This window comes from Eleginops maclovinus, chromosome 19, assembly GCF_036324505.1.
Source record: "Eleginops maclovinus isolate JMC-PN-2008 ecotype Puerto Natales chromosome 19, JC_Emac_rtc_rv5, whole genome shotgun sequence".
Taxonomy (NCBI): domain Eukaryota; kingdom Metazoa; phylum Chordata; class Actinopteri; order Perciformes; family Eleginopidae; genus Eleginops; species Eleginops maclovinus.
The window spans coordinates 19,953,432-19,966,571 of record NC_086367.1 but is presented as its reverse complement, the minus strand read 5'-3'; the positions used below and the strand labels follow the sequence as shown (position 1 = coordinate 19,966,571).

At 41.2% G+C, this 13,140-nt stretch overlaps 1 protein-coding gene across 1 annotated transcript in view; it reads right to left on the bottom strand.

Moving 5' to 3' along the window:
• The window catches only part of gfra4a (GDNF family receptor alpha 4a), a 113,343-nt gene extending 100,617 nt beyond the window's left edge, over nt 1–12,726 (bottom strand). Inside the window, exon 1 of the mRNA XM_063909118.1 lies at nt 12,312–12,726. Within this exon, the coding sequence (XP_063765188.1) occupies nt 12,312–12,369 (58 nt within the window). The 5' untranslated portion in view covers nt 12,370–12,726. The remainder of the gene's footprint in view (nt 1–12,311) is intronic.
• Nucleotides 12,727–13,140: the final 414 nt, after the last annotated feature.

The window sequence follows — 13,140 nt, the reverse complement described above, 5'->3', positions numbered from 1 at the left end:
TCACATTTCAGTAGAGACGCCTGAAGCAACGGAGGGTAAGGATCCAGGATCACATGGAAAAGGCGATGGATAAAAAAGCAGCAAATTAAACCTAAAGATGAGAAATGGCGTGCAAGCAGTCGCCCGGGAAAGACTTCGAAAATGTCCACTCACTCCTCCTTTGGTTTCTTTCCCTTCCCTCTTCAATCTTTCAGTTCCTTTTCCCCCTCACTCAAGTCGTTTGATCTCACTGTGGCCAGAAGTCACGAGGCAGACGGGTTTTATATCTTATATTCACTCTTCCACATGAGAGAGCTTAGAAAAAACTCATCTCAAAATAAATGAGGCTCTCTGAAGGTAGGTGCAGGCGATGACCCTGCCGACACTGAGCATCGCAGCAGGCATCGGTAATTTGATTTCTCAAAAAAATATCTGTGTGTGTGGTTTGAGATGGTGATAGTGTGTTACTGCAGTCTATCTTTCTCTCACTTCTGTTCCAAAGGCCCATTCGGATTAAGGCAGGTGTAGGAGTTGAATGTCCTCCTTGGCACATGTGTTTGCTTTTGTTGCTTCTCCCTTTTATCATCGCCACAATGCCTAACTTGAAAGATTAAATCCTATGGACAGGCAGACTGTAATACCGCAATGATCTCTAAAAGATAACACCAGGGGGAAAGAGTTAAAAATCTATTTACTGTAGCATTGGATGCCAGTATAAATTGGCTGGAGAAGAAGCTAAAGTCCATGGGTTGTGTTAAGCCAATACATTCTTGAAACCTTCTGAGCAATTAACGCTGTATTTTTGCAAGTGGCCAGATTCTAAATGAACCTGCACTCTTACTAAACGAGCATTTAAAGAAAATCAATATCTCAGTTAACTGTCTATTGTTCAAAACAAGAGGCCTCGAAAGGGCTGAGATCAATATATCGCTACTGTCGTCATCTATAAAACGCAGCCCTTTGACTGTCACTGACTGGCATACCAACACCCACTACTTAATTGGAATTTTCTAATAGGAAGACAAAGAAAGGCAGCTCTCTTTGTCACTGACAGGATGCCATGAGGCCTGGGGAAATTGAATTTACATCGAGAGGGATGTAATTAGACCACTTTGTACCTTTCATTGCAGCTGAATCCTATTTACATTCGTTCCTGTGTTACTAAGCTCCCTTACCCTAGTTTTACTGCCTCCACTAATCTTCGGTGGCTGTCTTTACATTAATAAGAAGAGCAGACGACATGTTCAGATCAGAACATGAGATCAGAGATTTATCGTTTTAATTGCTCAGTTTTGAAGAAGAGTTTGATTTAACATCATGCATCGTATGGAGAGCAGCAGTGTGGACAACCTGATGGATAATATAAAAAAGCAATGCAAGAGATTCAGACTTTCAAGCCCCGTAGACATCTCATATGTCTGTTCCAGTAGGAGAGGTATTGCAACACAAATCTGTGATCCCACCGGAGAAACACATACCTATATCAGATGAACCGGCAATGAAAGTATCTCATTCTTATGTATTGTGTGTAGCATGTCAATTATGACCCTCCAGAATCCTCTAAGAGACATCTTTTTTTAATGTATTTAGATGTGCTGGACCAAAAAGACCTTGAAGGCAGGATTTATCTGCTTAGCTAAAGGGAGATGATCCACCAAGCGCAGATAGGAAGGGGTTGCCCCATCTTATTTTGAGCTTAAATGAAGACATGCAGAAAGCCCTCTATGACAGTCACATGGAATCCATTCTAGGGCCCGTAGGAGATACATTCTTTCATATTTTAATAACACCAGTTTAACCCTCACACAACTCCTTTCCAGTTAAAGTCGTTGCCAGGTTTAGCTATTGACAGTCTCCTCTATTTAAAGATTCAAAGTCCTACTTCTGCCACTCATCGGAGTTTGTGTCAAGGCAACTGTCACTTGTCTTAAGGCCTCACATCTTTGTGGTCCGACGGTTGAGGTGACAGTCAATCCACAAGGAGAAAACACATCTTTCTTAAAGCTTAAGGCTGTCAATCAATACTTTTATATTAACGGTTGATCAAATGAGTAAGTGCCATGTAAAAGCAGTCACTAATATTTGAGAACCAATAAAGAATAATGGGATTTTCCAATAAGAGATCAGCTCTGGTCTATATTTATATTGAAAAGGCTTTGATATACCTAATACACACCCTTCCAGCCCAGCGTTATTTTTTGATTATGACTGAACATATAACTGAACTTATTGCAGATGTTGAGTGTGATCTTGAGATGCGCAAGAGATTTTAGTTCTGAGAAGTTTGATTAAGGTCGATTTGGTATGACGAATTACTTTAAAACGTCAATATCTATGAGTACCAGAGGCCGGTACCATATTTAAAATACCAAGCAGAGGCATGAATCAGAACACTCAACTATCATTCCAACAAAATGGACCAAGAATACAAAAATGAATCGATAGACACTGGTAAATGTTTAATGACATTCCACCAAAGCGTCTTCTCTAGCTTGAGGTTCAACAGATTTTGACTTCGCTAATTGGACGTTTCTAGCATAACTTGGAAGTCCTTGGGAGCCGTGGTTGACTTATCGACTTGACTTTTAATGTGCAAAGACTTTACCAGGGAGGACAAATTATTTTTATCGCAGTTTCCAACAATTTTTCCTGATATTGCAAAAACTCCAACCACCTTCAAAACTTGTATTTCTGGAATAAAGTAGAGTATCAATAAATCCAACACCTGGGTTAGGGGAATTGTTCAATACAGAGAACCAATCCATTGCCAATGTTTAATTAAAAAGCTGTACTGTATGCCTTACTTTTTGAATGTGATTGGGATTATCCTTTTATAGGGAGGGAAACATGACTGAAACATTGATTTGAATTGGTATGTATTAAAAGAATGGTACCGGTTACAGATCATGACTCTCTTATGCCATGAAATAAGGCATCGGAAAAAATGAAGAGACCACTCCAATGTCTTCTTAAATCTGTATCTCTACATGTATGGCAGCCATTCAGTGTCTGTTTAATTCCAACACAGAGAAAAATTTGCCAGTAGTTTATTTCAGTCAGACAACTCACGCGTTTCATTAATATGTTTATTAGAAACAGTTTGAGTTTGGCCGCTAGGCTCGGGCCTCATCACTCCACATATTAACATAGAACATTGAGTGATGATGAGACAACTAACCCCCAAGCCTACAGGTGGAAGCTGGGGAGGAAGCTGGGGTGGTGGTGGGGCAGGCGAGCATCACCAACGTGAACGCAGCAGCGAGGTGAATGCATTAGCAGCGTGGAAACCGCAGTGGCAGCAGCAGCATTAGCGAGGCAGAGGTAGGCGGATCCAACAGCTTATTAAAGCGCCAGATTAGGAGACTATGTTTGGTTGGTTTGAAGAGTGACGAGGGGCGTTATGTGCGAATGTATCATTGGTGCTCGAGTTGACTGCCTGAACTAGCTCGCAGGCTTCGCCCCATAGAATACAATAAAAAAAACATTGAACTCAAAAGATGTAACTATAAAAAATAAAACAAGAGAAACTGATAAAGTGGTCTCTTCATTTTTTCCGGGGTTGTAGTTTAAAATGTTCCGGCTATCACTGAACGGCTGTTTTCAGCAGGATGAGAATTTCTTTGGCTGAGTGAACACAAGGTCATAGAAAATATAAACTGATATCATATAACATATGGCACTTGATTAGTTTATTTTCATGCAAAACACTGCATACTGTAGCTTAGTAGTTAAAACAGACTGTGAGATAAATATTCTGGGAAATGAATCAAGACACAAACTGCCTCATCATTACTGCCAATAAATAGTTGGTTTTTTTGTTCATCCTCCATTTTTATGAAATCTTGAACATCTTTCTTGTTGCCCTGTTTTTCCATCTGGCTGGAACACATAAGACACAAAGAGATAATCAGCTGATGGGCCCACGGCTCCAGACTAGAGACTGGAAACCATGTAAGTGTGTTGAGCCGCAAACTCTTTCATTAGCCTTTATAAATGTTATCTGGCACATTTCTGAGACAGGCTCAGTGGATCGCCTGCTGCGATTTGGCCCGTTCTACGCAATCCCTTTCCTCCACCTCCCTCTAGCTTAGTCAGTCGACAGACTGGCACTAAACCTGGTTCCTGAGTCCTGATTTCACACTCTTGCTCCATTTTTATCGCAACTGACTGAGCAGACCTCCACGTAAGAAACTGCAGCTTTGACTAAAAAAACAATTAGCTTTCCAGATCCAGGGGCCCCTGCAGAAGAGCAGCAGGATTTCAACTGGATTTGGATCCTGCTCTGGATGGGTATCTCTGCTCACCGTCTGTTCCCAATTATTGGATGCTGGAATGTGGAGGATGTATTCCTTTAAGGGAGGATAACCACACCTAAACGTGAGGCAGTGATGAATAACCCTTGGCCCCAGATTGTGTCCCCCATGTAATTATCTTTTATTGTAAATTTGGATTTAGCATTGAGGATTTCCTTTGAGTCAACGGAATAAACAGTAACTCTGAGAAAAAGTTGTTTACAACACAAAGCATTTATGAACACATTCCTAATCCTCGAAGACAATTCTGCTGCTGCCATTATAATCTGTCTGGTGCACGCTGAAATGTATTTATTTATTTCAAGGACCTTTTAGAGCCCAAACAAAAATGCTTTATCGTCAAGATGCAGTCAATTTCAGTACCACAGAAAATGTTATTGTTTTCCGTCTACTCTTTATTGATATTTTAGCCTCACCATTTTTTATTTGAGTAACCTTGACAATGTTATGTTTCTCCTAATTGACATGTAAATCCAACCAATCAAAGGTAGCAATAATGAAATTGAGAGAAGCTTCCCACATTATGAATTTGTGTCCCCTATACCAAAAAAGATAGAACTAATCCATCAGAAAACTAACTCCCGTTTATTCTTGGTGAATCATTTTGAACAGACACACTGTAGACACATATTTATCTCTGCTGTCCTTACATACAATTCTAGGTCTTGAATTTATATTCCCAAGAACATATCCACATGCCAATTTCTGCCATCTAGGTTAAGAAAACGAAGATGGCAGATGTTAAATGATACTGCATCTGTCCAGTTGCCATCTTATTCAGGCTAAAGACATGCAGTGCGTCCCAATTCCAAGTTATACTCTTGAGTTTATGGTGAATTCACACTGGAAAAGGACAGAATGAAGAACAGTTCACTCAAAACAGTCAGTATATTATCACTGCAATGCATAGACAAGATGTAGGAGCTGCTAAAAGCTGCCAAAGTTAAAAACACATTTCCTGCAAGTGCAGTGATGCTGATTTGTTGTATGTTCATTATCATGTTAACACCATAGTATTGTTTGCAGTATAAAAAAGACATATTATTGTAAAAGAATCACTTCAATCTACACCTGAAGGCATATCTCTTAGCAAAAGGACAGAAAATCCATTAGGGATTACGGACATTAGTCAATAAGCACTCGTTAAAGAATCCGCAAAGACTAGTGATAAAAAACTGTTTGATTTCTAAGTCAAAATGTAATCCTTCCAGCTAAAGTCTCAAATATGAAAAAAATTAATGACAGGAGAGGCACAAACCGGGGCTCAGACAGCCAGTGACCGTCAGCCTGGAGTGTGAGCTTGCAGGGAGAGTGTCATTAACACATGGGATCATGTGGATTGAAGCACAGCCTTGTGGTTATCTGCAATAATTTTACATCAGCTTCATCTACATGCCGGAAGAGATGAGAATATGATTGTCACCTCCAGCACCTCTCTCAATAAAATGGTGGCTTAATAAGAGCCTTTATTGTAAGGTTTGAGGTAATGCTTCGCGCCAGTCGCAATGAGACTCTGAAAGTTCCTTACACTTAAATACGCGCTGACAGACGCACTTAGAGGCCTTAAGTACTGTGAACACTTGATGAAGGGCCTTGAAGCCTTGCTATAGCTTGTTTCATTACCACTTATCATTCTCTGTGCCAAGCCAACTCAATGCTACCTTTTCCCTCCCCGCCCACAAAACTTTTTCTTTTGATTAATTGCAGCCTTTTAGACTTTCTCACAATCAGCCTGGACCATTTCGCAGCCTTTTCATTACAAAGTAAAATGTCTGGCTATGGAATACAGTGGCAGTAAATGCCATATCCTTTCAGAAATGCAAGGGCAGGGTAATTGTCTCCACAGTATAAATGTCCCTCAACAAAAGACAGTTGAAATGACAGGGTTTTAACATAATAAGGAGCACTATCATTCTGGTTTCACACAACAAAATCCTCCCACCAGCATCAGTGCTGCACTTAGATTCCCTCTTTTCCATGTTTATCTCTGTCTTAGGGCCTCCAGTGCACTCTTTTCTTCACTGCCTACGGCCTGTAATTGCTTCCATCTGCTCTTTGTTCATACAGTATTACTTGTCCTGGCAAAGATAAAACAGCGCGGGGAGAAAACCAGTACCACAGCAGAGAACAGCCGGTTATAAATGTCAACGAGTCCCAAAGTCTTTTGTTGAGTCATAATGACAGAAAGGCAGTGTTTCTTTAAACAAATTAGCAAAAGCATTGTCTCAGTGAGGAGACAAATAAAATCTATAAATCTATCACACGAGATGGATTGAGTGTCAAAAATGAAATAGGCAAATGTGAAGATCCTGGATGCAGATTGGGGGAAGCCATCTCTACCATCTCAAATGGGATGCAACAGGTGTTGTGCATAAAAAGCAAGCATGAATGAAATAAGAAAGAAAGCACAGTAAATGTGAGACTCCAAACTGAGATGTCGCACTGGGGATCTAAAGAGCAACTCAGTTCTGGTGAGTCGCTCTACAGAGGATACATATCTCCTCTCTGTTAGATGCCCAAACGACAGCTCCAGCCTTATGGAAAAATAAATCCCATCTCTCGCTGTCACACACGGCTTATTCGCATTCTCATCCTCCTCTTCCTGCTATGTTTGCTCCTGTAATTCTCCAACACTATTCTCTCCCTTCACTCTGTCAGAGGAACTTAAAGGCACAGAGACTATAAGAGAAATCAAGAAACTGTGCAACATTGCACAAGTTATGGGGACCCGGTAAGAGAGAAGGGTGAGTATGAATTATACATGTAGTGTTGAGGGGTTGGGCGTCAGATTTGTCAGAATAAATGCATAAAACAAAGACTTGCAAATAAAACATAATATTATCTGTCACAATTCAAGGTTACCAAACAAGCAAGGAGCAAATTATTCATTCCCATACAAAGCAAAGTGTTGAGGCTGAATAACTGCTGAGAGCGACAGAAGGAGTTTGGATACACGGGAGGCCTCTCTGTGTATGTGTGTGATTGTTAATTAAGAAGCTATTTTTGTGGAGAGAACCTTTCATCTAATGATCTGTAGAGTGTCTGTCACCGTCCCTCTGCAATGTAATATCTGTTCTGTGAAACTCTCAAGTATATAAATATACACCTCCTATGCCAAACTTGGAAAACTATACTTTAAAGACATTAAAAATACTGTTACAGAAGAAAGCACAAACCCATTTTTTTTCTTTTCTGCAGAACTTCTAAGCCTCTGTTCGCTCTTTTTTTGTTTCCCACCAGATTTATTGTACAGTTGACTCCCAGTGTTATAATAAAACAAGCTCTCGGCAGCACAGGGGGATGTTTTTGGCAGACACCTGATAATCTCAACAGTATCTACTGCTGTGTGTCCAAAGCCAAAACGCAGGCAAAGCAAGATAGCAACTTAAAGTCAGAGCTTATAAGATAGGTAAGACGCAGATATTTTAAGGAGATGGTGAAACCAAAACAGATGTAAAAGGACACTGAATAGTGGACATGTTTTTCTGGAAACAAACATACAGTAATATGAATGCAATGTGTCTTTGTGTGGTGCAATTATTTGCCAACATGTTAGCCAATAAGCTAACCCTAGCCCATAATGGCTTTAAGAATATGTCAAAAAATGTCCTGCAAGTATCCTGGACCCATTTTGATTTTATAGTTGTGTATGTGTTCTATTCCTGTGCATAAGTAGTCAAAATAATATTGTATAACCATCAAAAGACCTCCAAAAGATCATTTTGATCTCATTTTATTTCCTGATTCCAATTGCAATAGGGTATCTCCCAATTACCTATCCGAGGTGTGATTACTCATCATGGAACCAGGGATATCTGTGGGTCTAACAAAGGGGTTGTTGGCCCAACTTGACTAAATGTATTTTAAAATAACACTGACAATCACTTAACAGCCGCTAACCGATCTGCTGAAAACAGGTTGGTATTGGCCAAAGGATTTGGGTGGATCTCTTCCATCAACAGTTTCAGTCCCCCGGCATCAGAATAAAGCTTTGATTCTTAAGTCCAGGCCCACCATCTGGCACTGACGTTTAATAACTATATAGACAGAATACCCAACTCGGAGTAAAAGTGGAGTCAGGCAGATCAGTTTATTTACACTGATGAATGCTTAAATTCACCAGATTGCAATGAAGTCAAATATTGTACTTCAAGAACTTTTCCTACTATAAAAATCCTTTCATTTATTTTATACTTTGCACTTCAACAAAGTCGTCATATGATGAAAGAAGATGTGCAAAATCCCCCCAAAAAGTTGGAAACCATTGCCAACCATCTTGATAATCTATTAAGTGTAATGACATTGTTTACATGTCTCGAAATTCCCTCAAATATGAAGTTTTACTGCTTTTCTTTTATATTATTTGAGTGAATATCTTTGTGTTCAAGAGAGAAACAGGGAAGGACATTTCTATGTATCCATATTAAATAAAGCAGAGTATGAAGGACCTCTTTAAAAAAATCAATTCGACTGGACTGGAAAGAAAATCAGTAAATAATTACCTAGTGAAGAATGATAATCAGCATTCAGCTTTCCCTCTATGCTGTAGTCTCAAATCTGTAATTACTTTTGTGTAACTTCGCTCGAGAGGCCTGGAAATATGAAATCAAAATGGCTCTTTAGTTCCACTGAGTGACTAGAAACGCTTTCCTGTCATAATCAACATCCAAACCATGACCAGTATAAAATGACTGATGGTGTAAAAACAGCTAAATAATAACAACAATAATGGCAAACTCTTTATAAATTGTGTTTGTTTTGAAGGAATAATCAATGTATTGGCATCACATTCGACTATTTGTTTAACCTGAAACTCACTAAACTAATCACATCCAATCATTTCATTGCGTCTTTCCAAATTCAACAAGTAATTAGTTCATTTTGGGATCTACAATTTGTTCATCGTGTTCTTTTTCCTCACTAAATCTAACTGAGTACAGCTACCACTTTGAAACAAATAACACATAATCATCTGCTTGCCAAAAGAGGCTGGTATAAAAATCAACAGTGGATGCCCTTTTCAGTTGGCTGGGCCTCTTATAGGACATACTTCTGGCTCCCCTCCCTGATTAATCTAATCTGCAGCTGCACCAGTTCGCCTTTGTTTAAGGAACCCTGCAGTTTAACGCATCCTGAAATTGTTCACACCTTGCCTCCCATCCACAGCCCCTGTGACGAAGCAATCAACACAAAGTCATGCTGGGAAAAATATGCATACCACCCTCAAGTAGTGGGTCGTTTATGTTTATGATCATTGCTTCTTACCAGCAAATTACCACCGTGGAAATAACACTATTCACAATATTAGAACAGAACAAACCCTCTGCCATGTCACAAATTGTGAAGGTACGCTGTGTTCACTTGCTGCCTACCACTTAGAGAAGAATAATATGCAGATAAACCTGGTCAGCTAATTACAGTAATGATAGCCAAATGTTCAGAGCGGTGCGGGCAGATAATCATTGAAGCATCACAACTTTGACTGAGCAGTAAATATGCTAATTTCAATCAGAAGTAAATGGAGGCTTATTTTTATTCCCCTACTGTTTTCCATGCCAGTTAACGAAATGCAAAAAACACTGCATGCTAATCTAGCGTACATCAACTAAATACTCCTCGCTTCATCAGAAAGAGACATTCATTAGACTGGACAGATATTATTGCAGCCCAAGACACCACGGGCATTTTAAAGCTTTGTTTGGCACGGCAAGATGTAGAAGAGCACGTTTTTATTTGCAGCAGGAGCTTTAGGAAGAGAGCTGCATGCAAACACAAACACACACACACACACACACACACATACATACACACACACACACACACCTATGTCCTCTTATAATGAAAGGTCCTCATAAGGAAAGTGCCGATTATTGGTCCTCACATGCATAGCTAAACAAGTAGACACACACAAACACCTGAGAGTAAGTGCTGTTAGGAAACGTGGGGCACTCTGGCAGAAGATGTTGAAGGAACTGATGCTGCATTCAAGTGCTCCAATCGCTGAGCTGTAAACATGACTTTTCACACATTCAAGTGCTGCCAGTGGAACATAATAACATAATTCAAGTAATTATTCAAAGTGTTTCTGTACGGTGTTTGATGTTTTACTTGAGATGGTAATGGTGCTGCTTTGCACAACAAAAGAGACGATGCAGAAAATGGATCACAAAGGAAACGTCTAAATATGTAATAAACAAAGAAACACGAACATAAAATAATAAATCATGACACTCTTACATTATTTTACCTGTCACACCTACCTTTTGGCGTCTCATCACCCCAACTCACCTCTGTATTAACCTGTTTCCTCCCAAAAAAAACTCATTTCCATGTGCACTCCAAACATTGCTATAAACACTTTAAGAGTAATTTACCCTTCCTACTTTGATTTCCCCCTGGGATTCAAACCAACTATGTCCCTCTGCCCCTCTCTAACCTTCAGGCTAAAGCCGGAACAGTTCCTTTGATCCCACCTTCCATCCTCCATCCTCCCTGTGTGTCTGCCTCCCTGTGTGGCTGAAGGACAGGATCATGAGGCCTTGGGTGAGAGACTCTCTGACATTTTGACACATTTCTTTGACAAGGTGAAAATATCTGCTGAGGAAAGACTAGGACCCCCCCTCTCCCCTCCACTCCGCTCATCCTGTTTCCACTTACTCACCCAGCTCACGTCTTGAGTGACAGCAAGGCACAGTGACACACGTTTTACATATAATGTGAAATGTGACGGAAGACAGGGGGACATAATAGCTTCAACTCCTTCAGGGGAAGAGTGGCGGACAGGGGTGTGCAAGTGTGTGTGTGTTCAGGGTTGAGGGTAGTGGAACATCTCGTCTGGGGGCCCCAGAATTGCCAATGTAATTCCAGCATGCAAGACTGCTCCCAGTGTGCCTGGTGAGTGGCTGCAAACACAGCTGCAGCAAAGGGAAATGGACTCTGAGATGTGAAGCTGTCATCATCGAGGCCATAAATCTCACAAATACAAATCCCTCCGTCAGTTCGTTCTGTTTCCAGGCTGCACTCACTCTGCAGAAAAGGCTTTTTTCTTAGCTTGGTGGGGGAATTTTGCAGAAGAGAGTGCAGCAGAAAAAAAGGCTACAGTTTGTACCAGAAATGAATTTTAAATTAGACCAGCCGTAAACAGCTCTGACATCAGAAATGACTTGCACCAGCTGGCACAATGCAAAGCACAGGTAACATGATTAATAGATCTGGGTAGAAAAAAGTGTGTGTGTGTGTGTGTGTGTGTGTGTGTGTGTGTGTGTGTGTGTGTGTGTGTGTGTGTGTGTGTGTGTGTGTGTGTGTGGTCAATGTTCATGAATTCATTGTTTGATTCAATCCAGACACACACTGTTCACACACACACACACATACACATACACATTGCACGCACGCGTAAAACTAACCATACTGGCTGGTAGGCGCGCACACAAACACTTTGACACACACTTGTCTGCATTGGCAATTTCGCAGTCACACTGGGAACCAGCAGCGGCGGCTGCAGCTTTGTAGGCAAAGAAAAAACTAACATTTTCTTTCCTCCGTAAGCTGTTCACAACTCCGTCTGCTTTAGGAAATAAAATGAATATACAGGGTATGTACGGGCTGCTGCCTGCCTCAAAACTGCTGTTAAAGGGCTGAGAAAGGACGTTCAAGCATCTCCAGAGTGGAGAAAATCCGGCGAGCACCGCGGCTTTATTACTGTCAGTCCCCCATCAGATCATATGCGGTCTTTCTGTGTGGTCCTTTAAAACGCAGCAGCCTCCCGGCTCTGTCCGGGACCCTGTAATTCCTCCTTCACATCAACAGAACGGGCTTATAAAATAAATATCTCATCATGCAACTTTCACCCAAATCAAGTGAATAAGGACTCGCCAAGGAAGAGTGGCAGTAAATGAGCATGACGCTCAGACTGATAAGAGCTCTAACAGGAGCTGCAGCGACCACCCGCAGAACAACGCATCCATTCTGCACAAGTTCATCCACACTGAATTATATTCCAAGTGTTGTTCAACTTACCAATAAGAGCCAGTTGCAAGAAGTACAGTCCGAGGAAGTCCATTATGGAGTGCGACATTAATTCAAATGGATGAAATCCCTGGCGCGATGATGTGCGAGAAATAAAAACCCTCTGTTTGTTGAAATGGCACCGAAATTAAGACCGAAAGAATCGCAGCTATTTCTCAAGTGATGACTGGTCACTTACGCCGGAATCCACAGCATAGCATGAAAAAGCAGCAGCGGAGCAGAGCCTCATTTTTCAACAGTCAAACTTTTGTCATGGAGGAAAAATGGGTTACAGCTGCGGCGAATCAAGCCAGCGGTTCCAAATCAATGCAACACCGAGGGGTGGAGAGAAAACAGTTTCTTCCTTAGGAGGGATAAATCTTGCGCGTATTGAACATCCCTGGCCGTGAGATCGGTCCGTCCTGAGCGGCTGCTTCCCTCTCGAATTCGCCTCCACCTGCGCACCGTCTGGAAACTGCGGATGAATCACAGGGGCGCGTTGCTTTGCGCACTCCGACCTGCGAGTCACAGCGTCCCTGGGATCCTCTGCTCCCAGGCGGGTCCCAGCCCAGCTCGTTTAAAAATCCAATCTTGGCCAAAGTTGAAATAGGACAAGTTAAATCGATAGCCTATTTCATAGGGCCATAAAAATGGAAACAATAAACCTGCACAGAATGGTGCAGAGTATGGGAGGGTATCCACACTTCTCTGGAAGTAGGTTATTCCGTCCTAAAAAGAGCAACTACCACAATCAAGTTGCATGAGAATCATTGATTTGGAAGAAGTTGAGAAAATATTTTAGGCAGGCAGAGCAGACAGTGAAAACAGAGCCAGACTGACT